The sequence below is a fragment of the Taudactylus pleione genome, unplaced genomic scaffold (assembly GCF_031769625.1).
Source record: "Taudactylus pleione unplaced genomic scaffold, aTauple2 ptg001086l, whole genome shotgun sequence".
Taxonomy (NCBI): Eukaryota; Metazoa; Chordata; class Amphibia; order Anura; family Myobatrachidae; genus Taudactylus; species Taudactylus pleione.
In genome coordinates, this window is record NW_028285487.1 from 2,049,457 (window position 1) to 2,076,828 (window position 27,372).

Genomic DNA, 27,372 nt, shown 5'->3' on the forward strand with positions numbered 1-27,372 from the left:
TCAGAACTTCCCAATGGATGTAATCTGGCACAGAAACTGCGGATGAGACAGCCCTGAATACAGTCCACTGTGTGTAAGGCAGCCCCTAGTAATAATTAAACTCCCTAAGTAATTTGTCAGACAGGCATGTCAGAGATTGGTAACCTTTCCCAGCTTTTACAGGGAGTGTTTCCCTGGAATGCAAAGTAGGAATCAAATCTAAACACAGTCATTTATCAAAGAAAACATTGGAAGGTATGCCCGGATAACCAGCTCGGCCCATTCCCCATACACTGTGTACTAAATCCTGGGATGTGACGGCAGATTAAGCTCAGGAGGGCTGGGAGGTGACTGCAGGCTCAGGCTGGTACCCTGTTACAGGACTTCATCTGAGGACTACTCTGAGACACCTCAAACCAGGGTATGTGCAAATATGTTGTAACTCGTATATAGATCAAGATGTCTAGAAAATTTGGAGCTAAAACCTGGATGGATTGAATCATCCAGAGTTGCATTCGGTCAATACAGATAGAATATAATGTACACTAATGGATGATGGTGACTGACACATTTGTGATTACACAGCTTTTAAATTGACTAACAGGGGCTATGTTTAGGCAACCTGGTCCAAAGAGGTGCTGATCCAGCCAGTACATCAGCTAGGCTATAGACCAGAGGTAGGCTACCTGTGGCACTCCAGCTGATGAACTGCAAATTCCAGAATGCCCTGAAAGGTGGCTTGTTCAGGTGACCTATGCTTTCTATAGACTCTACGCTAATTAAAGAGGCACTGTTAACAGCAAAAGTGATGTACTGTATTACTCAGTTTTCACCCCCTTAATTATGGGTTATAGCTTATTGTGTATTATGGTATTAAGCGTGTGCTTATAAAATATATTATTTTCAACTAGAGATGTGCGGTTTGGCTCTCCAGAAATCCGAATCCACACAAATTTTGTGAATCCGGACTGATCCCAGTTGCGGTTCTGATTTTGGTTTGGGATTCAGATTTTAAAAACTGAATTTTGGGTTTTGGATTGCAGAAATTACATCATTTTATCTGTTTTTAAAAACTTTTTACAAAAACCATGACCAAAACACTTGAGGCTGGTTTTGCAAAACACGAAGACGAATCTAGTTTCAAAACATGGAGGTCAGCACATATCTCTATTTTCAACTGTCCAGTGGGCCCCTGTACCCATTCACAGGGGAGCAAGGCTTGACCGAATCCGGCACTAATGATGTTGCTAATCTAGAATTTATCTGACGTTCAAATTTGTATATAGAATCATTCTAATTATCTGGCTAACCGTGGAGAACTTGCTAGAAGAAATTAGTGAGATATGAATTTATATGCTAATAATCCTAGTAAAGTATTTTTTAATTGTTAAAAATCTCTCAGGTGATCATGCCATTTAATTTGTTTCGTTTCTGGCTGATAATATCCTATGATCATATGACTATTCCATAATAATGCCCCAGTACCTTAACGCTGGACTATCAGTGGAACATGCATTTGTATTGTAAGATAACGATTAGAAGAACTAATTACATTTTGTACTGTGTCCATTTATTTTAGCCACTGTAGGTTTCCATAAAGTGAACATCCTGGCAGAAACCATCGTGGTTGTGGCTTTGATGAGGTAGGTTTATTACTAATATGTTATGGGGACCTGTGATCTCCACTTCACTAACTGAATGTGAAATAAATTGACACCAAGGTGCACTCTCTTAGTTTCTCAGGGGTCTATTTACTAAGCAGTGTTAGGAGAAGTGAAAAGTGAAGAGTGAAAAGTAATAAGAAAGTGATATGGTGCCAGCCAATCAGCTCCCAACTGTCATTTTTCAAACATGGGCTGTGCGATGACAGTTGGGAGCTGATTGGCTGGCACCATATCACTTTCTTATCACTTTTCACTCTGTCTCTAAACAGTGGTTAGTAAATAGACCCCTTAATCATTAAACTTGAATGGTGAAATTAAACATCATCAGTCAGTAAATTTCCATTAGTCATTGTGGAACAAGGAAGTATTTAAAAACTGCCCATTGAGTTGTATCATATCATATCTTCGTAATCCTAAATGTAATCATTTAGCTGCAATGCAGTGGTGAAATGATGCATTAAGTGAGCAATGAGGTTTATGTTGGGTGTGGATTAACTGCTTACCACCAGGTATACAGTACTATTATAACAAATCTGCAAATGTATTTATATTATATTTAACCCACTTTACGGCGAAACCCTCTCATTAGAGACAGTTTAGAGATTTGGCTCAGGCGAGTGTTATTTTATAGCAAGCTTGCAATCTACAGTAGTTATCAGTTTTTTTTTAACGTAAGGAGACAAAGATGGACAATTGTAAAAGCTCCTGCGCCATTAAATTGTTTTAAAAAAAAGTCTCACACAAGATGCAAAATTAAGAGTTTTTATTTCCCCCTTGTGAGTTCAGCACAGTTTAATAAGAAATACATTGGTTTATTGCTTCTAACCCTGAACAACCTTGTCTAGCTTACTTAACTTAAACTAATAAATAACGACACAGACAACAAGAGCTTGGCTAAAAGGTCACAGCTTTTATTTATAATTAATGAATTAATTAACCTAACCAGGGTGGTAAAGAGACGCTGGAGGCTCAGTTCCAGCTTTCACTTCGCTCAAATACTCGGGAAACGACTGAAACGTCCCCCCTCTAGACGCACTAATGCTGCGAGGGTCCCAACTCCCTCCTGGGCAAATCCAAGATGCTTCCGTACAAAAGCGCCCGTGTCCCCCCACACGGAGAAGGACAGATTCGCCAGGTTCATCGAGGGCAAGTGCCCCCACAAAGATATCTTGCGCCATATAAAGCCACTGAGCTGCAGCGTACTCCCACCATGCTGCGCCTCCCCTAAATTGGGAAAAGTAAAGGTTAGTGTGACACAACAAAAACAAGCAATGGGTGGGATGGTGGGTTTCAAAGATCCAGAAAAAGAGGCTGTCTTCATGCAAACAAGCCAATATATACTGATCATCTGTCCACTCCCTCAAGCAATACCATTGGCTCTACCAACCAGCTGACCAGACATCACCAAAAACTGCCCAGCAACAAGGCTGTCATCAACAGCCATACAGCAAAAAACACCAGTATTCTTACATATTCTCAAGCTTATCCATCTTTTCCTACTATTAGTATTTTTATTTTTTTTTCTGTCGACTAAAAGCATAGCGGGGCTTCTCGGAGAGCAACGTCTCAATGCATTTTAAGAAAAAAAAATGCAAATGTAATAAATTTATAATGATCTATATTCTATACTCTCCGGGTCACCCCCTCTCGTCAATGGCTGCATACACCTGTTACCATGGTATGTATGCTCAGCTGTCCCGTCTGTCTGTTACAGCAGTTATGGCTCCCAGCAGGCCCGCCAAGAGCCGCGGCAGGCCCGGGTAACAGGGGCGTGGCCTAATCGCAGGAGGGGGGTGCTCTGAGCCCCCTCAGCCCAGCGCAAAGCTGGGGGGGCATGATCAGTGTGATCGCTCCCCTGCACTGGCATAGGAGACTGCTGTGGCTGCTGCTCAGCATCCACGAGCAGTCTCCCACTGCAGCTCAGCACAGAGCGTGATGGAGGGGGGGCGCCACCGGGCCCCTTAGGAAGCCCGGGTAATCTGTACCTGCTCCCCCCCCCCGCCCCCTCGGTGCCTATGGCTCCCAGTGTGCATGACGGAGACAGGACAGTCCATCCCTGATAATATATAAATATATGTATATAGTAGCAACAACTATACTGAAGAGACTTCCTTAGATAATAAATAATTGTTGCTTAATCACCTGGGAGTATCACATAAACCACTGGGGACCCAGATTGCAGTTTATGCCATATTCTTATACAGCGGGGCTGGAGTTCACTGAGAGATCATCACAGACAGCCTAGATTTATTTAACTTTATCGTTGTGGTTTATGACTTTAGTGGTTTAATGCAATAATTTAAAACTACATTTAAATACAAAAAAAAAGTGAAATAGAATTTAAAAAATCCTATTAGACTACCTGTCACCCATTCTGCACCTGTGAGAGCGTCTCTTAACAACGGCGGAATAAAATGTTCTGTTGCCTGAAAATATCTCCGTTGCTTTGTATCCGGAGACTTCCAGCATAGAATTCTCTAAGAATTTTGCAATGTTATTAGAAAATATCAGCAGCTGGAGTGTGAACAGGAATGATAAAATAAACACAGATTAGTGAGAAAATGCAACAAACCTCACATTTACACTATCTCCAGCTCTGTAATTCCCATTAATGTCTCACTCTGTTGACATGAATCCACAAGTGATGAATGGGCAATGTACACAAGGAATCCTTTTCACCAACATAAGAGGTTTAACAGCCTTCTTGTATCAATGTCAAAACTTACCAGGTCATCATTACCCAGTATGGAGTAGTTATATATTTGCTTATAATCATTATTACGGCTTTTGTTGAATTGAATGATATCGTTTGAGTGTCCATTTAATCTCCCTTTGGGTGGTCTGGAAAGTAATATGGGAATGTGCCAATGGCTGGAGGTGAACTAAGGTTATGGAGAGTGGGAAGGAGGGAGTCATGTGTAGAGTTCCACAAAACATTAAATAAAACTGATAGACTCTCTCATGGCGTGATAACTGACATATAAGTCATTATATATTGGCGTGATAACTGACATATAAGTCATTATATATTGGCGTGATAACTGACATATAAGTCATTATATATTGGTGTGTAACAAATTCTCTTTGAGGCATTATAATGGAATTACTTCTTCTAAGCACAGTGCAGGCAACGTCTATAAAAAAAAACACCCCCTCCTCCATTACTTTTATTTTACACGTAATCGCAACAATATCGTTGGTACAGACCTATTAGACAACTAACAAAACGAAACAAATATACAATGAACATAACATAATTCCCTGAGCAGCAGTGCCCGGGCAAATGCCTGTTTTGCCGGAGGGCTATTACACACACAACGGTTTTGTCCGTCCGGCAAAAAAAAACAGATGTTTTTTTTGCGTTGTTTAACTTCATTGGAAGTTACTAGTACATTAGGGCTTTCACACTGCACAGACACGGCATGAACAAGGCACAGTCACCGTGTTACAGCCATGATAACCACTGACTAAGATGGCTGCCGTGCCGCAGTGACTTGCGGTGAGGTAAATGGCTGGGGAGGCACTGGCTACTATTAGAGCCAGATTTACACATACATACTGTATATGAACCTGAGGGTTCACGTGGGCATTATACAAAGGTGCAGCAGTATATAGTGCTGGAAATGTGTGAGTTTTGATCAGTAATGTGGGGAAAAGGTAGTCAGGGGAGGCAGTGCCTCACCTGCCATACACTTTTTACTCCAGAGCTTTGACTATAAAAATTATTAGAATAATACAAAGGAGTTATTTATAATATTTTTTTAAAATCTTTATAGTAAAAAAAAATGTGGAGTATACCAAAGTATGACAGGAAAGCTCTGCCTCACCTGCCCGCCCATCACTGGCATGACGTGACGTGCCCTCTCCAGAACTTAGTGCCTCACATAACTTTATGCATGCTTTCACACACATAGATTTCAGACGTCTGGTGGCCTTGTAGTCAATGCTTGTTTCATTCAAATAAAGTCTGTTGCATGTGAAAGGAAGTCATCCGTCCGTCCATCCAGGGGAAAAAGCCTGTTTTTTTACCAGACGGACAAAACCGTTGTGTGTGAAACTAGCCTAAGGAGTATATTTACTAACGGCGGTTTATCAAAGCCGCCGGACATTGACTTTGACTGACAGTATTAAAACTGCACCAGGGATCAATGCTTTCCAGGAGGAAGAGTATCATGGAGGCTGCCTGGGAGGAATCAGAAGACCCCTCCCTGATGATGCTCTCCTGGAAGATGACTTAGCTATTGGGGCCAAGTTTTCCGGAACTCTGTAAATTCGTTGGCCCACTAGGATCTGCAGCGTTAGTTCGTCTAATGCAGGAGATATACTATATCTGATAGGCCCTGCGTTAGGCATTTGTTAAATTACAGGGATAATAATTAAGCACGTGGGAAGAGCTGATCCGAATTGGTTTAGTCTTAATAAACAGAACCCAGTGTATCATGTCCGTGCTGACTGGTTTATTAATGCTGCACCACCAGTCACCTTGTGCTGCTACAATACCATGAAGCATCCAGCTAATATAATGGTTAGTCACGTCTACAACATGCACAGCCAGAGTTGGGCACATGTATGTGGGTGTGCCACCCCTCTCCATCCTCTTGTGAAAGCAGCGATCACCACTATCCTATACCCTATACCTGGTGCATGAGATCCAACTTAAATCAGACAGATCTCTGCCTACGCCCAGCTCTCTCAATAGCCCGCAATTCTGTCTACACATCAGCGAAACACAAATGCCCAGTTGCCCCTTCTTCCCACCCCAGTTACCCCCACTAAGATGCAGATGAAGATGCAGCTCAGATGCGTGCGATTGTGAATCGCTTCGTATTTGCCCAAATTTGCGTATGTAGGCTCCGACACATGCGCAGCTGCTAAAAATAGCATGATCTGTCCACAAAGGGGACCTGCGTGCAACTGTAAATCAGTCCCAAATAGTCCCTGGGAATGAGGAAGCAAACAATGGAACTGTGCTAAATGGTGGGATCTGCAAGCAAATTTACTAACAGTATCATACAGTAGAATCTTGGTTCAGTCCTGTGAATACCTTAATATTTATGATTATGATGAGCTAATTATGCATAAATAATGCTTGGATCTGCTCTTCATCCAGAAAGAAATTTGGACCTCTGCATATTCCACCAGCTTCCCAAGGAAAGACCAGCACCTAAGCACCACGGGCCTGATCAGAATTGTAACATATTGCATTCTCAACTGCGTTTACGCTCGCAATGTATGTGAAAATATTCAAATGCCTGCTGACAGGATCCCCACCTGAAACAGTGCGCGACAGACTGTTCCCCCTATCTGCATTGTTGGGGGTGTAGAGAACACACCACCATCGATGCAGCATCAGACGCACATCGACTCCTCGAGTAAGTCTTGGGCTGTGCAGATTCCATGTCAGCTGGACACACCCCTGGCACTCCCATAACACGCCCACGGAAGGGCATCTCATTGCTAATACTTTCGGCAGTGGTCTGCTCAGGACTTTGCGATCAAGGACACATTTGCGAATGCCGTCTCAAACTTTAGTTTGCACGTGCATGGTGTGACTTTACATGGTGTTTTGCACATGCAAAAAAAAATCGCTCCACTGTGTGAACCACGGGCGTATCTATAATGGGTGCAGTGTGTGCGGGGCACACGGGCCCATGGGTCCAAGGGGGCCCAGCACCGCACACCCTGCACCCATATTATTTTAAACTCACCTGTCCGTGGTCCCGCGTCGCGTGTCAACACTGCTCAGAACAGAAAATGGCCACCGCGGCCATTTTTCTGGTGTTCTGCACATGCGCAGTAGACTCCGTGCACACTCTAGTGCCCGGAGTCTACTAATGCTCTGGTGGTTGGCCACTGGCCAGCCGCGTCAGTCGGCTGCCGGCCACAGGGGAGAGAGGAGGGGGACCGCATCGGGCGTGCACACGGGCCCCCTCCTCTCTTAAGATGCCCCTGGTGTGAACATCCAAGGGCGTATCTATAATGGGTGCAGGGTGTGCGGGGAACACAGGCCCCTGTGTCCAGAGGGCCCCGCACTGCACACCCTGCACCCATAATAATACTTACCTCTCCAGAGTCCCACGTTGGCACGGGCATCCAGGCGGCCGCGGCGGCCATTTTCCCATCGTTTGCGCATGCGTAGTACATTTTCCCAGTTACCTGTGCATACACTATAGACTCTGGGCACTCTAGTGCCCAGAGTCTATAACTCCAGCACTGGGCACGCACAGCTCAGTGCACTGCCGGCTACCAGGCGGAGAGGAGGGGGTCTGTGTCTGAGACTGCACACGGGCCCGCTCCTTTCTAGAAACGCCACTGTGAACATCATAATAGTGTACAAGTCTGAATCAGACCCCATAAGTCCAGGTTAGAAGCTAAAGGTACTCGTTCATTACAAGTAGTGCAGTTAGATACTTTCTGCCTTCCCCTTATGTACTAGCATGCACAGCTGTGCTTCACAGTGCTTCACAGTGTGACACCGCCGGTGATTGAAGACACTCCACCATCAAGTGCTCCATCACTACTTGGCAGGTGGCCCTGTGTCTGAGAACATATGCCCATCACACGCCCGTGCAATGGATGTTTGTATGTTCAATTGCATGCCACCCCCCAGTCATCCCCCCAAGAGCGCTCAATGGTTTTCCTTCACCATTTCAGATACCAACGATCCCATACGCAACAGTGCATGTAAGTGTACACACAGGGTTACACATTGGGGTTTTACAGAATATTTTACACATGCATATAATCGCTCAATTACGTGCACAACAGCATTGCGTGCACTTAGGAGGCGAATCCGAGGTGGACGCAGGGAAACCATCGGAGTCAAGTCTCCGATGATTTCCCTTTGCGCATGCGTCTGGGCCACACTGCGCATGCGCCACGATGTTTGCCACGCAGAGATGCAGATTAAATTTGCATGGAGATCCATGCCGATACAATGGGTGTTTCTAGAAGGTAACAGGGGTGTGGCTACCAGTCTCTGGCCTGACGCGTACGTGTTGGTGTCAGTGACAGGTGCAGACAGGTGCGATGTTCGATGGACCGGATGATGGTGCACCGATAGTGAGACTTTGTACATATATTGGCAAAATCGCACCTCAGTAGGGGTTCGGTATTATTTACAGTCGGCCGCATGGTTCAAATCCCGACAGCAACTGCCCGGCAGGGGTGAAAATCCCGATCGTCCAAGGTAAGTATTTCCTAACCCTATTCTACACCCTAACCCTCCCTTAGGGGTGCCTAACCCTAACCTCTCCCCCAAGTGCCCTAATTCCCCCCCCCCGAAGTGCCTAAACCTAACCCCCGCTTCCCCGCCGCCAAAACCTGTCCCCCGGGGGGGGTGGCTAACCCTATCCTCCCCCCAGGGGTGTCTAACCCTAACCCCCCCTCCCCCTAGCCTAACCCTAACCTCCCGGGGGGGGGTGCCTAACCCTGAGCCCCCCCCCCCGGAGCCCTAAACCTAACCCCCCCGCGCACGCGGCTGTCTGCGCCCGGAACCTGGCTTACCTTCGATTGGTAAATCGGCTCCCGGCGAAGGTAAAATGACAGGCGTTGGGATTTCGACGCCTGTCATTTAACATTTGCCGGGATTAGACAGTCGGGAAGCCGGCGGTCGGTATTCCGTCCATCGGCTTCCCGACTCCTTCCACTCAGTAGGTGTGCACGGGGCATGTCTGACACTTTTAACACGTGCGATAGCCTGCCTCCTTTAGACAAGTCCCTGGCATCTCCAGTTAATCTTGCGGCTGGCGCCCTAGCGCAGATTCTTGCCACATTCACATTGATGACACATTACATTACATCTGCCACTAGGACACAACAGAAAGCTGTTGTATTGCCAGTAGGCATGAACAGGAGTGGATCTACACCCGCAAAAGAGAAGAATGTAAGTTTAAAAAACTTCCATCCTACTAGGCAAAGTATGCCTGGCTCACATGGTGCTTTGGAATTTATAGGACTGATTAAATATTCTATTGGAATACGCCCTGCTATCAATCATCCTTCCCGTTACGTGGCTTGTAGACTGGAATCCCACTAGCAAAAGCCATTGACAGAACAAAAACTATGAATAATTCGTTAAAGCATCAATAAATCTATTACCGGTATATATGTGGCAAACGTTATATTACTCCTTCGGTAATGCCAGGTCACTGACTTTAGAAAGCAGTTTTTCAAAAGGTGCTTATTAACTCCAGTAAAACAATACAAAGGTGTTTAAACTTAAAGTTATTATTGACAAGGTGCACAAAAATCACACAATTACGGATAACTCACAAATAAAGTGTACAGTATGCAAGTAGTATAAGAGGTTTGGTTTCCAAATCCATTGCTTTGGATTTAAGGACATAGTTACCATGGGTGCAGAGAGTGCGGTTGCGTATGGGACCCAAACTGCATCTGGTGCCCACCTTCCCCTCTGCCTGCCCTCTTCTACACCGCAGAGAGGCCCCTGCTTGCCAGTCCTCCTCCCTCCAGCCAATCCCACTGCAGAAAGGACCCTGCGCGTGTGTCCACCTCCTTTCAGCCAATCCCGCTGCAGAGAGGCCCCTGCTTGCCCGCCCTACTTCCTCCAGCCAATCCCACTGCAGAGAAGCCCCTGCTTGCCCACCCTATTTCCTCCAGCCAATCCCACTGCAGAGAGGCCCCTGCTTGCCCATCCTCCTCTATCAAACCAATCCCGCTGCAGAGAGGCCCCTGCTTGCCCATCCTCCTCCACCCACCCATTCCCTCTGCTTGCTCGCCCTCCTCCCTCTACCTAATCCCACCTGCCAGCAGTTTCTGCATAATATTATGAATTGTTGCTATGTGTTAATAGCCTAATGCAGGAAATTTCACTCCCTTCAGAAGGTTAATTAGCACAATGGGGACTATTGTCTGGGCCCTATGTATTAAACTTCCAAAAAGCGTAGCTTTAAAGAAATTGGCCCGCTGGTTTACACCATCCTCAGATGGCATAAACCGCTTTCTACCTGCCCCCAGCTACGGACACTGACACTGTGCACATGCGCAGTACCATGTTACCCCGGAGGAGTCTTTACAGAAATGTGTAATGCTGGGTACACGCTTGAACTATATATTGTTCAATCTAGTGACAATTGATATAGGCCCTCATTCAGAGCCACTCGCTATTTGCGGTCGTTCGTTCTAAAACAAGGGGTGGCTATTCAAATGAACCGTTCGCTGTTTGCGGTCTGTTCACGCCTCTATGTCTGAACGAGCGAACAAAACTTGCGTTCGTTTTTTGAAAAAATACGCCCCCTGGCCGCTCGCATCCTACGTCATGTCCGCTATTTATTAGATTAATCGAGTACATCGACCAGGGTATGAACTGCTCGCTTTTCTTGGGGCTGGTGTTTGCTACCACAATTTTGCGAGCAGTTCTGGCTCTAAAATAACCCAGTGACGTGGTCAATGACGCTGCTGTTTTAAATATGCACACCCATAAAACGCCCGTTTTGACCTTTAGGCACGCCTGCGATCGGATCTCCACTCCCCGTTTTCAAGCACCTTCCCCTGTTACCACCCACATACGCCTCTTTCTGTCACTCAAATTATCAGGCATTCGCTATTTTGCGAGCACATGAATTTCGGCCGCACTGAGTTGTTCGTGCATGCGTATAACGATCCGTACGCATGCGCAGATGGGCAAACATCGCTCGGAGCGAACGAGCAGCGACTTACGTCCGGCTCTGAATCAGGGCCATAATGTTCTATCAGTGGCGGGTGTGTATACCCGATATGTCTGTGAACGTCGATCGGCCCTGCAGCAGAGCTGATGCCAATATATCTAGCAGATTTATCATTTTCACCTGATTGTTTGTGTGGCCGACCCGCTGTTCTCCCAATATGTCACCCGCAGAAGTCATTGAATATGATGTCACGTGGATGGGCATATTCAAATCATACTTGCCTACCCTCCTGATTTGGCCGAGAGCCTCCCGAAAATCGTGTCCCACTCCCGGCCCCCCAGAAAGGCAGGCAAGTCTCCCAGTGGCTGCCGATCCCTCTGCATACTCCCCCCCCCCCCCAGCGGTTATAGGAGAAACCCCCACAGCGGGGAAGGGGGGGGCGATGATGCGTCATTTAGGCCTCGCCCCATGCTTCATAATGCCGGTAATCTCGACATTGTGTAGCGGGGGCGGGGCCAAAATTAAGCGTGGCTACGCCCTTGCTCCGACAACAAATCCCATGTAATCTGTCCGGCCACGCCCCCGTATGCCAGTCACGCCCCCCTGCTATGCTGTTCTGGCTGCTCCCTTTTGGAAGGGGCAGCCAGAATGTCGGCAATCCTGATTGAAATGGCTCTGCTGGCCACACACATCAGGCAAATGATTAGTAAGTATGTATGCACTTGCCAATCGTTAGATAGGACCCGTCGGCCAGGTACTCTATGTACCCTACTTAAGACTCCTCCAAAATGCCGGGGAAGTAACTCAGAAGGACAGTGGTTATTGCTACCACTGTCCCTGCATGTGACACTTAGAGCCATATTCAGCAGTGGATGCAAATACAATTGCAACTGCAATCGCCTACAGATCACAGTTACTAAAATATGCTAATACTTGCCAAAGAACAGCCAACATAAAGACGCCCACTGCAGGCCTCTCATATCCATCCGTTGTCGCTCTTCTGAGTAAACATCGGTACAATCCCACATCGGGCAGTCATGCAGCATTTACAAGTCGGACCAGCTGCAAACACTGTAAGCCTCTTCACACGCAGAGAGCTCTCATGTTGCGTAGGCAATCACAGTGGCTAATTTATGCACGCCCATGAAACGCCGTTCAAGCGGACAGACACGCCTGCATTTTTCCGACCACCCCCTTATCACCATCCCCAAACGCTGATAACCTGTCTCTCACTTTACGATAGGTTCCTCTGTGTGTCCGTAATCGCAATGCAATCGCTGCGCACGTACAGTGTGGCTTTTGCGCATGCGCAATGGCAACAAGCGCTCAATCTGCATACATAATCGCCATTGCGTTTGCCGCTGAATCTGACCCTTAGTACATAGCAGAGATATTTTCATTAAAAATGAAAATATCCATCGCAATATGGATCCGGAAATAATCTTATCATTTCTGTGTACATTTAGTGGGGGCCCTTTCAAAATATTGCTATGGGGTCCATAAGGTGCCAGCTGCACCCCTGCTTAGTGTTGTTAAATAGCTAGTTTACTTCAAATATGTAGTACCAGGGCCGTAATGAGCTATGGGTGACCGGTGTTACCTCGCAGAGTGCAGAAGCTCTGTGGGTGGCACCGTTGCGTCTGGCTTGCAGTGTGCCTGGAACGGCCAGAATCAACAAGGCAGTGCCACCCCCGTAGCGCCTGTTGGACGCTATAGAAGGGACCCTGCCTTGTTTGCTGCCCGGAGAGTCTTGAAGACTCTCCGTGCACTGCTGCTGGAGTTCTAGGTGCCGGCTGGGATCCGCCCCCTATGCGCTGCGTCATGACGTTATGCGCAAAGGGCCGGGGCTGGCACTGGGTGGCTGAAGCGCTGGTTACGACGCTGTGAAGAAACAGCAAAACTATTAATGTTCCGGTTCCAATGTTTAGGACTAAACAATGTTTTATGACCGATGTATAATTACATAAAGAGGAGACGTGTCCCTATCACAGGGCACAATGTGTTCCGAGCTTTAATACAGCAAGAAACATTTCTAATGGCATTTCAATATGTTGGCTCAAATCAGTAATGTAATGAAGAGAGGAGAGTATTTCAAATACAATATAATAATCAACTGCTAATTAAATAAGAATTCCATGAATGAACGGCTAATACAGTGGGTAAAGATATTGGGCCTGATTCAGACTCGCGAGCGAGCGCATAGCGCTCACAAGCTGGTCGACGGTGGCCCAGTGCGCACGCGCACCACGCTTCACTCGCTCCGGGGCTCGCAACAAAACGGGGTGGCTGTCAATGTTGATCGACAGCTCGTCCCGTTTAGACGGCGGGTAGGGGGGGTTGGCTGCACAAATGGAGACGTTCCCGAAGAAACACCTGCCATTTGTGGGCGGCCCTACTGGCATAGTATTAGAGCAGGAAGTCCACTTGGCATTGCAAGTGCTGAGACCCTACCTTAGGATCTCCTCGCAATGCCAATGGTCGCGATAATTGCGACCATCGCCAGGCCGCTCACACAAGCTGTGGGTGGTCACCCACAGCTGTGCGAGCGGCCTGGAGGCCAGAAAAAAAAAAATCAGGCCCTTTGTTCAGTAATATTAATCACTAGTGATGGATCCATTAAGGGCAGGGGCGCATCTCTAATGGGTGCAGGGTGTGCACCCATAGTATTACTTACCTCTACGGAGTCCAGCGCTGTAAAAACAACTGGAAAATGGCCGCCGGACAGAGAGGAGGGGGCCCGTGTCGGAGACTGCACACGGGCCCCCTCCTCTCTAGAAACGCCCCTGATTAAGGGGCTGATTCTTAGTCAGACGCAGATGCGGACATGGCTGCGTTTGTTGTCACAGTCGCATCTGAGTCTTTATGTTAATGGCGCTACAAAGTACTTCCACTGTCTGTGCCTGTAGCTGTTGAAATACCGCTTGGTGCATCTTTAGATATCTGTTACCTCCCAGTCATCATGTAGGAACGCCCCTTAGATTTCTGATACCATGCGTCTAAACTTGATCTGCGACCCTGTACAGAGCAAAACGGCACGCATGCGCGGTGCGACTCAGGCGCAGAAGAAAAAAACATTGTTCGCTGCCGTGCGACTGTGAATCAGGCCTAAATGTGATCCAATGTCTGTCTTCGGATCATATTTTCTATTCTTTTTAATTATATAGTAAATACTTTTCGCCACACTCATTAGTAAATAACGTAATTTTATATATGTTTACTTTGCAATAGCTTTATGCCAGAAGTAAAATCGTAAGCCGACAAAGCAAACACCCTCTCGTCCCACAGAGGAGACTCTCAGCTCAGATTTGGGCTCCAGAAGATGAATGAAGTCAGTAATTACTTTCATGTTTTGATTCCCCGCTGAGATTTCTTTCTTAGTAACTAAGGCAATTAATCCTTAAATCCTTCTTATGTTTGGGCAATAAAACTCAAGACAGCCTCTATCTGTCACTCTCTCCCAAAAATAGACTGGAAAGCAAGGCAGCCCGTACTCTGCAACATAGGCGCAACGTGAACACATGTGAGTAGCATGCAAGTTTACATGTGATTATTGTTAGGACGCACTGTGATGAGACCATCCAACAAATCTGTATTTGTAGTTGGATTGCCAAACGTTATAACATTTTGAAAAATTGCTGGAATTTTTTTTATTTTGAACTAGCTGTGATACCCGGCGTTGCCCGGGTTTGACAACTGGACCCTGAAGTACACCTGCAGCCTTCATATTTTTACATCGCCTACTCTCCTGGAAGTTGCGGGAGGCTCCAGATTTTTCAGGTAACCCCCAGTACCCTCAGGAAAGTAGACACTTCTCCTGCATTCTACCCACTTCCTAGTGAAGTGGGCAGAATGGGGAACATTTTCTCGCAGATCGGCGGGTCCGCGAGTAGGGGGCGGAGCCTATTGATGCAATTATTTGATCATTGCGGCATTTAGCCCCGCCCCTATTCAAATATGCGGGAATCACAGCATTTTACAGCAAGTGGGCAGGGCTTAATTAATTAGATCATCTGGCATCGCCCCCCAAAACAGCCTACCTGCTTCTCCTCCCTGGCTTTTTATCGGGGAGGAAGTGTCAGAAGTCGGCGAGTATGCCTATAACCTGGATAACCTAACTATGCAAATTAGGAGTAAATGACAGTGCAGGCAGCGTATTCTCATACCATTTGGAAAGGGGTATATCAGGAGCAGACTGACTTACAGAACAGAAATCACTATACAGTAGCTTCCAACAGTGTCGGACTGGAGCATGAGGGGCCCACCGGGATAATCAGTGGTAAGGCCCCATGCTTAAGGGGAGTGGTCATCCACCAGAGGGGGTGTGGCCTGCCACCACAGACAGTTGGCTAGCCATTAGGCAAATCTTGGTGGAGATTCTATAGAAGTGAACCAAGCCCCCTTGTTAATCAGGTGGTCCTGCTCCACCAGGTAACTGACTGTCTAATAGTGTAACAATTTATAATTTGGGGTCTGAAACCTGACACCTAGAGGAGGGGGTGGGCCCACACGCAGTGGGGCCCACCGGGGATTTTCCCTGTACACCTGTGGGCCAGTCCAACCCTGGCTTCCAAATCACTAGAGTTTCAGAAATTACTGCAGAACAGAGGGGGTGATTCAGCTGCGGACAGATATCCTATTGCAGCTGCTAACTTGGCAGCACCTGTAATAGCTGTAATATAGTAATGCAACAGGCGGCGTCACACCTCCTGTATGCACTACTGACCCCAGCTGCATCCAAGGACACAGCATCGAATTATCTGAGATCCCTTTGGCCAGCTGAGTGACCATGCCGGCCGCCGCAGATGAGCAAAAGAGGCCAGGAAGTCTCCATCAGCCGACGGAGATCCTGGCCTCTCCATCCCCCCCAATGGCAGCGACACGCACCAAAAAATGCACCAGAAACGGCAGCAGACTGTCAGTCGGACTGCATGCTAGATCGCAGACCCGTACTGCACAAGCGCAGTACAGGTCAGGTGCATGCAGAGATTCCCAATAATTGTGAATCTGCATCATCCCTGTCACTGCATCCACAGCTGAATCACCCTCTGAAATCACTCTGCAGACCAACATTGAAGATCATGTCTAGCAGGGTTCCCATCAAGGGGGTAATGGCGGGACTGGAGTCCCGTTCCCGGAAAGGAGGCGGCCTGTGTGGCTGCAATCTATCTCCCCTGCTGTTTGTAATCTCCATATGCCAGGGGTTCCCAAACACAGTCCTCAAGGCACCCCAACAGTTCATGTTTTAGAGATATCTATGATTGAGCACAGGTGGTTAAATCAAATTGACTGAGGTACCAATTAAGTCAGTTGTGGTCAAGCATGGAAAGCCTTGAAATCTGGACTGTTAGGGTGCCTTGAGGACCGAGCTTGGGAAGCTCTGCTATATGCTAAACTTTGCCAGGATCAGTGATTGTGGATTGATTATGCTGTCTGCCACAATCTGAATGTATTGAGTGCTGAGGTGCGCATGAGCCTGCCAGAGTGTGACAGTGTGTGTAGAAGCCAGCCCCTCAGCCCCAGAACCTGTGTAATTTAAGAGTGCCCCAGTTTTATGGGATTGTGTGACAGTGTGTGGTTCTGACAAAGTTCAAACCTAGGCAAAAATCTAATCCTGGTCAAACTACACCACCATGCCATATTTGGTGGAGCTAGGTACAAAACTCTGACAGACAAACAGCTGGGATACCCAGTTGAAGATTGGACTCTGAAGTGCACCTGCAGCCTTTATTTGTTTACATTGTCCTCGCCTATAACCCCATTCCATTGATCTTGAAAAGCACCCCATTGTTTGCTAATATGCATGCAAACAGTGGCGTGACTATCGTGGATGCAAGGGGTGCAGCTGGTATGGTGCCCGAGCTGCCTCTGTTGCCAGCCGCTCCCCCTGCTCCCAGTCATGCACACAAGGTGGGCCGGTCCAGTCAGGGCCACTGCGGTGGAACAAGGTGTCAGCGGTGTTGATTTGGTGCCGGTCCACCAACTGATTACAGCTGGTGCACCGGCAGGCAGACATTGAGAGACAGCGCCAATGGTTAGGAGGCAATCAGAGCTCACAGACTGGCAGTCAATCAGCAGTGGCAGCTTCTGATTGGCTACCGGTCCACAACCCTGATTGTTCGCAATCGGCACCAGATTCAAATTCTGCCGGTGCTGTCTGCTGGGGACGCCAGCTGTAATTAGCTGGCGGGCCTGTCACCAAATCCACACCTGCTGGCTGCTGATGGCACAAAGAGGGAGACGAGAGGCTGCTGGAGGGACACGGAAGGTGAGTTGCTTGGGGGGCATAATGTGTAAGGGCCACTACTTTTATGTGGAATAATGTGTTATATGAGGCACTACTACTATGTGGCATAATCTGTAAAGGGCATTACTGTGTGGCATAATGTATAAGGAACACTACTACTGCGTGGCATAGTGTATAAGGGGTACTACTGTGTGGCATAACCTGAATGGGCTCTGTGTGGCATAACATCAATGGGCCTGTTGTGGGGGCAAATGTGTTTTTAGCTCTGGGGGGGGCCCTTTTAAGATCTTGCTATGTGGCCCTGAAGGTTCTAGTTATGCCTTTGCATGCAAACACAGAGGGCTGACTAATATATATGGTCACTTTAAAAAGGACTAATTCTGGATTTAATATGAGTCATACTCAGCCTGTGAGGTTATAATAATAATAATAATAACAATAATGTTATTTATATAGCCTCCGTTTGGGCAGGCACGCCCCCTGCCCGCCTTCCAAACGGGATGAGCTGTCACTCACCATCGACAGCTCGCCCCATCTGCTACGAGACCCCTAACGACGGAGCGTCCGTCGCTAGCCAGGTTTCGCGCATGCGCACGACGGAGCCGGCTCCGTCGTGCGCATGCCCAGTGTGGCAACATCAAGTCGGTTGCGAGCGCTCAGCGCTTGTGACTGACTCTGAATGACCCCCTCAGTCCTTAAGGCACCCTAATAGTCCAGGTTTTCAAGATATCCATGCTTGAGCACATGTGGTTTAATAGTACCTCAGTCTATTTGATTAAACCATCTGCGCTCAAAGCATGGATATTCATAAAACCTGGACTGTTAGGGTGCCTCGAGGAACAAGTTTGAAAACCAATACTCTAAGCCCTTTTATTTGCTAAAATACACTATCAATTAATAACAGCTGTTAAATATCAATCATTTGACATCATATAACAGCCACCAAAACATTGCTTATGGCCAAGAACAGCCTCCTACACTGTCCTGCTATCCAATATGCCTCTTATTTGGTGCTCAGGATGATTTCCCCACATTTTCATATACATTACATAGCCACGACTTGACATTTTTAATTGACATGCGCAAACTATTCTGATTTATTTAGCAAAAAAAGAATCTGGGACTTCATAGTACGGAACTCAAGACTAATACCCCTTTTACACCAGAGCAAAAACCCGGGTTATTGCTGGGTTTACCCAGGTTGCAGCTCAGTGTAAAAGGGTCCCTGAAAAATAACCTGGGTCAAGCGACCCGGCAATCCAACCCAGGTAGCTACCAGGGTTGGATCCAGGTTGAACCTGGGTAATGGTGCAGTGTAAATGGTGCAACCCGAGTTATCTGATCTGGGTCATGCCTAAAATGAGCTGATTGGTGGTTGTGGAGCATTCACCTCCCACTTTTTATGACCTCACAGGTTTAGCAGGGCAGACCCAGGTTCAGTGTGAATGGGGCTGACCTGGGAGTAACCCAGATCGAAGGTGCAGTGTAAATGGGGTCTGACCTAGGTTGGAACCATGTCCAAAAACCCAGGTCGGACCTGGGATTTTGGTGGAAAAGAGGTATTATTGAACCTGTGTCTTCACTGTTATCTGATGGTAAATGTCCCCCCCAGAGACCCTTGTGCTGTGGAGAAAAGATGAGTCAATGCTAGCAGTGGCAAACGCAGGATTTCCAGAGGGGGTTTCCAAATGCTTAATTTTAGAGCGAGTGTGGCCTGTCAATGAAGGGGGCAGAATTCGTACTTAACCAGCTTTAATAAGCGTCATACAAAGTGTATTGTGTGTAATAATTCCAGCATATACAGGGCCAGAGATCACAGTAATCCATTAGATGCGTCAGTAGGGCCATCCTGCCTGAGCTGAATGTATTTATTTTAGATTTGGGCACCATTCCAGACTATTGGAGCAAGTCCGGGCACCTGGAGGAGCAGCAGAAGAACCTAGCACTACCCTGGACATATATGTACATATTGGGCTCTATAGCAGTGCATCTCATATACCCCTTTTCCACCTAAATTCCGGGTCTGACCCGGAGTTGGAACAAAGTTCCTATCCGGATCAGACCCGGAATTTTGCCGGCGCTGACTCGGGATATTCCCGAGTCAGCGCCGCTCACACCGCAGTCGGGTCTGCATAGACCCGGCTTTTGCGGAGTGAAAGTGGGCGCTTGGAGATGACGTCATCTCCAAGCGCCACTGAAGCCGGACCAATTGGCCGGCTATCAGCGCACTCCAGGTCATCGTGACCCGGAGTGCGCTGTTCCCATAGCAGGGTTTCACGGGCTACGCCCGTGTTAAACCCTGCTAGTTACCTGGGTTGGATTGCTGGGTCACTCGACCCGGCGATCCAACCCTCTGCCCTTTTACACCAGGGAGCTGCCCGGGTTAACCCTTCAAAAACCCGGGTTTTAGCTCCGGTGTAAAAGGGGTAGTACAGTACATGTTTTCCAGATCTTCTAGTTGGTGCACAGGTTATTTATTACTAGCTGATACATGTTAAAAGATCCACAGGTGTTGCTAATTATTTCATTTGTGATACTGAGAAGAACATGCAGCACTAGTAACACTCTATTATATTACTTTTTCTATTGCGGTCATGGTGTGGGCTGGGGAGGGGGGTTTCCAGGCAGACAGAACCCCCACCCCCCTGCGTTTGTCTATGGCTAGGGTCTATGGGAGTCTTTATATCATAGTTGATTACTCTATAAGAATTTCCCGGATATTCCAAGATTTGAGGGCAATTCCTGGCAAAGAAGGCAAACCTCTCGAATTTCACACACTTGCCCATAGGATGACGCATTTTGCTATGAATTGCGTCATTGTTGCACTGCATCGCAGGAGGGGGGTCCACAACAGGTGCGTTTTAAGAGAGGAGGGAGCCCATGTATAGCCTCCTTTTGGCCGCCCTCCTCTCTGGCAAACCACTAGATTCTGGTTTAATGCGTGGGTCTCCGAAAAAATGGCGCTGCAGAGCTGCATTCTGGAGACTATGGATAGGTAAGTTTAGCACTACATGGGTGCAGGGTTTACAAATATACAACATGTGCAGTTTTGCTGGAACTCAAACTGGAAAACAGGACACCCCAATTTTTATGTAATTCTATAATGTAAGTTACATCTAGCACAATAAGTATCATTGCTCCTTTAACTAACTTCAGATAGTTAGCCAGAAACTTCTGAGACTCATTTCCTGCTACTGGTGTTGTTGCGTGGCAGAGGGAACCAAAGATAGATCTGGGAGAAGAAAAAAAAAAACAGTATTGCAGAAAGAGAGAGAGGAAAAAAAAAACAGATTAAAATGCCAAATCGTTCCAAAGTGGAGTGCAGATTCATGGTGCACTATCCATACATCCACCGAGTAACCTGAGCTGGTGAGAAATGACCACAGCTGGTACGTATATAGTCTAATTGTCTAACACTGCGGCAGTCGGTAACTCCTTACCTTCCAGGATTGCATGGAAGATATTTTTTTCTTTGCTATGCTCTACAGGCCTGAAATACAGCAAGCTCTAAATTGTCTCCTTTATAGAACATATGTCTTATCGCAGAGTTATAAATATCTAGATGTCAGCAGGTTGTATGTAAAGAATGCATACTGTAGCATGACTCTGTGGCGATGTTGTAGAGGTGATGTATGTATTGCTAGGAAAGAAATCTTATATGGCTGTTGTATCATCCAACCTCATATAACTATCCCACATTTCTGTAGCTCCAGCAATGTCGCCTAGCTCGTGGGATTAAGACTTCTATCAAAGGTCCCCGTTGTCTAAAGCTGGGCAGTTGTTGTTGCCAGAACTTGCTAGCCAATACCTAAAATGTAAAAATGAAACATGTGACACTCAGCTTGGGTTACAGTATCAAGATTTTATTAAATGATTTTAGAAACTGATTATATATTGTACTATTTTTTCACACATTCATGCATGCAGGTCTGACGGACGACATCATGAGCAAGGACCATGCTGCCGAATGCAGCATGGTCACTGCTCTCACGCCGTCGCTGCCGGCATCGGCAAGTGTGTACCGGCTAAGTCGCTGACGATGTGCGCGCACGTGCGTCGTGAGCTACATCGTCCGATGGGCTGTATCGTAAGCCGGGGCTATGCTGCCCGAATGGCTCCGCTGTCGCTCCATTGCTCCCGGCATCGGCAAGTGTGTACGCACACCCCGCCGGGTCCCGTCCCTTACGAGGTTGGTACACACTAGATATCGTCTAGTGCAGAGGTTCTCAAACTCGGACCTCAGGACCCCACACAGGTCACATTTTCCAGGTCACCCAGCAGGTGCACAGGTGTAGTCATTACTCACTGACACATTTTAAAAGTTCCACAGGAGAGGCTCATTATTTCACTTGTGATTCTGTGAGGAGACCTGGAAAACAAGACCTGTTTGGGGTCCTGAGGATCGAGTTTGAGAACCTGTGGTCTAGCGTGTACCGGCCTTAAGAGTAGTTTTGTGTTGTGTCCCTGGGCAACGGAAATAAACCACTCTAATGGGGAAATAAGACATGGCTCGGCACTAAATGAAACAAAAAGGAAAAATATCTATTAAAGGTTTCTGGCATCAGCATATTAAACACATCTAAAGGAGGTAGAACAAATGAAAGTACAATCGTTTTTAGCTTTTATTGTTGCAGAAAGCTATAGCTATGTAAGGGGGTATATTCACTAAAGTGCAGGTTTTTATAAGTGGGGATGTTGCCCGTAGCAACCAATCAGATTCCAGCTATTATCTTCAAGAAGGCTCTAGAAAAGTAGAATCTAATTGGTTGCTATAGGCAACATCTCCACTTCTAAAAACCTGCACCTTAGTAAATATACCCCCTAGTGTCTTCAGCAGAACTAAGTGGATTGTGTATATTAGGTTGACAGTGACCATGTCAGCATTCATTATGTCTACAGGAGCATGTTGACCGAGGGCATGTCGACACTGATGAAATGTCGACATGTCAACAATGCAGTTTTCACATTATGCCTAACACTGAACCCTAGCACTATGTCAAATGTCGACATTTTGCCCATGTCAACATTTTTCAGGTATCAACATTTTAACATCATAACTTAACATTCTGGTGTTGATATTATGTTGACATAGTAAATGTTGACGTTATGACTGCATACTGCACTAAACAGCATCTTGCACTTTCCTTTAATACATACTTACCTACTCTCCCGAAGGTCTCCATCTGGCTTCACATCCACTTCTGAAGTGACGTGGACGGGGCTGTGATGATGCGTTTTGTTGGGAATTGCGTCAGCCCCGCCTCACCGCTGCAAAATACCACATATCAGGACCGTAATGATGCAAATAACAACAGCACGCCAGCCACAATTACCCCTAGCGGCCCCCCCTCCATGATCTCCCTGTCGGGAGTCCCACAAAGTCGACAACTATGTTTTTCATTTCATCCCCCAGCTAGCTGCAGTCTTACACAGCTGATAACACACTGTGGGGGAGATGCATCAAAACATATCCCCTGGCTGTCCTGCTTTTCAGGGACTGTCCCACTGTCCCCCTGTGTACAGGGCCACAGTGTCCTACGCTGGGAGGCACCTTCACCGTTGCTCTGCATAGCAGACATATGCGCACATCATCTCTTCACTGTACAGGGGGAGCCTGGGGGCAGGCCCAGCATCTCCAGGAGTGGTGGGCTCGCCCCCAGAGTGGTGAAAACAGGGGTGTGCAATGAGGCCACGTCCCTTTCTCCCTGAGGCCACACCCTCCTTTCAGGGGTCCCGATTCTGTAATGAAGATTGCTGGGCGGTATGATCAAAGTTTCGATAGAGTGGAGAAGTTTCCCATAGCAATCAGCTACTGTTTAGCATTTTTCAAGTAGAATTTATAGGTAGATGCTGATTGGTTGCTATGGGCAGGCCCGGTGACAGGGTGGGACAAAGGGGACAACCATACCGGGCCCCGAGGCTAAGAGGGGCCCCAAGGATGGGGACAGAAAAAAAACAGGGCAGCAGCACCTATTTAAACTATTTAAACAGCTGCTGTGCTGGGCCCAGCCTGGTGAGTGACTGGGTAATTGGGCCCAGTTCACTCTTTAGTAATAGATAGGTAAGGGAGGGCCCTGTTGTGTGGTATAATGTGTATAAGTGGCTCTACTGTGTGGCGTAATGTGTATAAGGGGTACTATTGGGTGACATAATGTGTATAAGGGGCTCTATATGTGGCATAACGTGAATAAGGGGTAAATATGACACCTGTCAAGAGGAAATAATTGTAAATGGGTGCAAATTTATAGTTTGCAGGGGAGTGCCGACCACCCAGTGGCGTCACAAGGGGGGTGTGGGCCGCACCCAGGTGTCACCTGCCGAGGGGTGACACCAAGGTGCAGGCTCCCCCTTAGTGACAGGAGCCAGGTGCTGCACTGTAGCATTAAGTGCAGCACCTGGCTCCTGTCACAGTGAGGGAGCGAGCACCCCGCACCTCCGGTACCTCCCACCACCCCAGTTATAACCACCACGGGCCGGGGTTTGGTCTGTGAGGCCATGTCCCCTTTTCAGGGCCAAGCAGTGCAGCCACGCGCATGGCATCCCTCCCCGCACCAGGTGTCACCATGGGCAGGAACGCCACTACGACCACCCTACCACCGACCCTGTGTCCCAGGCATGTTGTGTGTTCCCATGCATCAATGACAGCGTTATGAATCCCTGAGGATAACCCTTCCAGAGCTGTGCAATAAACTAGTGATTGAACAGTTACTGGTGCTAAGCCCAGCTGATAACAGTGGGCCTGATTCAGAGATGTACGCTAATGACACCACTGTAGCAAATTTGTACGCGGTGGTTGTGCTCCGAGCATCGATTCCTCATAATCGGGATGGCCATCCGGTAGCAACCATCGATGGTCACCATCTATGGTACCATCGGTGATTATCATCAATGGTATAAAACATTCAAAGGGAAACCATTGATGGTTTCAACCACTGATGGTCATCCCTGCTCTATGACATACTGGACTGCCAGCCAATCCTAACCAAGGGACGGGGCTTCACAGGTGCATCAGGGGGCGGAGCTAGGCTCAGTGTCTTGGCATTAAGTAAAAGAAAAAAACACTGAGGTCCTCTCTGCCATCGATGGTGGAGAACCATTGGTTCTCCGCCATTGAAGGCAAAACTATATGACATCGGCTGTCATCGATAGTCGATGGTCATACCTACCTCATATCTCCGTGCCGACCCACACTGCTGTGCAGCTTATCAGGCACATGGGCTGTCATAGGGTGGGATGCGCTAACACTGCGTGGTACATCCCGCCAGACATCGCATTGTTACTGATCACATATGAGATCAGTACCGCAAAGGACAGCTCCTCTGATAAGAGCTGTTCTTTGTGATCAGCGCTGCACCCTGGACTTTTTTATGACCTGGGAGTCGATCTGCCCATGCACAGAGTGACGCGGCGGCCGCAGGGCATGCTGGGAGGGATCCAATTGGATCCCTCATACCAGCGCGATGCGGTAGAAGCCCATAGGCTTCTATAGGGTAACCACATCGGGACCCCGGCAGCCAGCCTATGATACATATGGAAAATGCGGTAAAACCCCGAAAACAGGGATTTTTTACTGAATTTTCCATTTAGTACATCCTGGCTCTAGCGGTAATTATGCAGCTGCCACTAAATAAAATGATGTGTTCTGACCTGTAATTCATTAAGATATTGAAAACTGTTCCTTCTTCTGTCTAGATAAAGACTGCCCTGTGCAGCCTCCGATGGATAGAGCTGAGCTATTTGAAGGCTGGCGTCTACAGTATTATGAGATCAATGTCCTTCTGCAAACACCACCTGCTCTTACTTGGCTTCCTGAGTTTCTGCTCTACTAAAAACCTTGTGCACAGTCAAAACCATACGCTGATATTCTCCAAGGACAACAACATCCGAAACTGCAGCTGCTCCTCCGACATCCAAAGCTGCGACTACAGCCTGGCCAACCTGATGTGTAACTGCAAGACCATCGCCCTGCCGAAGAACAAGACCGGGTCCAGGCTGATCCACACTGGTGAGCTCACCGTCTGGTTCTCGGACATCCCCACTCTGGGAAAGCTGGTGAACTTCACTTTTGTACATAATTTAAAACTCTCTCTGTGCGGAGCAGCTACACTACCAGCAGAATACCTGGCCATCCTGGGGCTCAGGCACCTCCGTGTGCAGGCTGACACTATGCGAGAACAGAGCCTGACGATACAGAATGATAGCGGCGACCAGAAGGCCAAGGACAGGCTGTGTCAGGTGTCCACGGAGAAGACATCTCCATTCCACCTCTCTTACCTAGACATCTCCCTGTTTAATGGACTTCCTTTGTTAAAATCATACAGCGTGGAGAATGTTTCAAGTATAACGGAGCGCTTTCCAAACCTGCCCATCTCCAGCGTAATTCCGGCTACAAATAAGAGTTACATTGTGACTTTAATTTACTGATGACCAGAGAGGGCTTTGGCTGCAAACCTGTCTTACCGTGCCATTGAGTAACATCGTACCCCAGCTAAATGCTCTTTAACATGGCCTCAGGACAAATTCGGGTCTGGAATCTGGCCCTGATTCAGAGCCGGACGCTCTGACAGAGCACTCTCTCTGAATCAGGGCCGTTCCTCTGTTTTTTTTGAGCGGCCTCCTGGCCGCTCGCATAGATGTGGGTGACCGCCCACAGCTATAGCGATTGGCCAAAAAGATGGTCACGATGGTCAAGACCATCGCAACCATCGGGCTTGCAACAAGACCCTTGTGGTAGGGTCTCGTCTGCCGCAAGCCCTGGAGTGCTTACGGCTCTATCAGAGCCGAGAGCACTCCCACTGTGATGTCAGTGGGGCCGGCCCCAGACGGTAGCTGTTCCCATGGGAACGCCTCCGTCTGGGCAGCCACGCCCCCGGCACGCCCACCAAACGGGGGGTGCTGTCACTCACCATCGACAGCACGCCCCCTTTGTAGCGAGACCTGGAGCGACGGCTTGGCCGTCGCTATCCGGGTCTCGCGCATGCGCACGACAGGGCCGACTCCCTCATGCGCACTGGGCCAACATCGACCCACTTGCGAGCACTCGGCACTCGCGAGCGGGTCTGAATTAGGCCCTCTGTTTCTTAGGCTGCATATGGCTGACCCTCTCCCCTCTGGTTCAGAGCCCTCAGACCCTTCTATCACTTTCAGTTTTAAGTATAGCCTAAAATATTACTAATAGAGTTAGCCGTTATGTTTTATTGAATATGTTTTCTGTAAATTTAAAGTTGGACTACAAAATGTGGCCATTCGAATTTCAGGGCTTAATCCCATTGGGTGATATAGCAATACGGGAATATTTGACATAGCTGAATATTAAAACACTATTCTTGAAATTGTAAAAATTGTATGTCTCACTTTTTACAATGTACAGTTCATGTTCCTGATGCAGAGGTGAAAAGACAACATTTGCGGAGCGCACATTGAGGCTGATTCAGAGATGTACGCAATGTCATTTACGCAGAATGAGCGATTGTTGGCGATTGTGCATGCATGTAAGCCGCTCTGTGCAATGCGCAGCGATTGCATTGCGATTACATTCGTACAGAGAAACCACTTGCAAAGCGAGTGACAGGTAGTCAGCATTTGGGGGTATTAATGAGGGGGAGCGGTTACAAAAATGCATGTGTGTCAGAGCGTTTAAACTAGGGATGTGCAGGCTCGGATAGGTTCGAGTTTGCACGTGGAGTTCGGATTTTTCCCTCCAAAAAACGGAACTCAGAAAGAGGCAAAACGTCATCTTGCATGGATGAACATCATCATTCCTGGACTTTTGTCCAGGAATGATGATGTTCGTCCATGCAAGATGACGTTTTGCCTCTTTCTGAGTTCCGTTTTTTTGGAGGGAAAAATCCGAACT

General features: G+C 47.6%; 1 protein-coding gene across 3 annotated transcripts; it reads left to right on the plus strand.

Annotated features, from left to right (window-relative positions):
• The first annotated feature begins 321 nt into the window (after positions 1-321).
• On the plus strand, positions 322-26,818 carry EPCIP (exosomal polycystin 1 interacting protein). Of its 3 annotated transcripts, XM_088461666.1 has the most exons (3): positions 322-400; positions 1,559-1,622; positions 25,209-26,818. In XM_088461666.1, exon 3 carries the CDS (start codon positions 25,278-25,280, stop codon positions 25,938-25,940), a length of 663 nt encoding a protein of 220 aa, XP_088317792.1. In that variant the 5' UTR covers positions 322-400; positions 1,559-1,622; positions 25,209-25,277; the 3' UTR covers positions 25,941-26,818. The 3 variants fall into 3 exon arrangements, with proteins under 3 accessions (XP_088317792.1, XP_088317791.1, XP_088317793.1); XM_088461665.1 differs by lacking the exons at positions 322-400; positions 1,559-1,622 and adding an exon at positions 20,119-20,511; XM_088461667.1 differs by lacking the exons at positions 322-400; positions 1,559-1,622 and adding an exon at positions 20,770-20,905.
• The last annotated feature ends 554 nt before the right edge of the window (positions 26,819-27,372 follow it).

Excerpts from the sequence above, each read along its gene's own strand:
- EPCIP (XM_088461666.1), top strand. The coding sequence starts at position 25,278 with ATGAGATCAATGTCCTTCTGCAAACACCACCTGCTCTTACTTGGCTTC.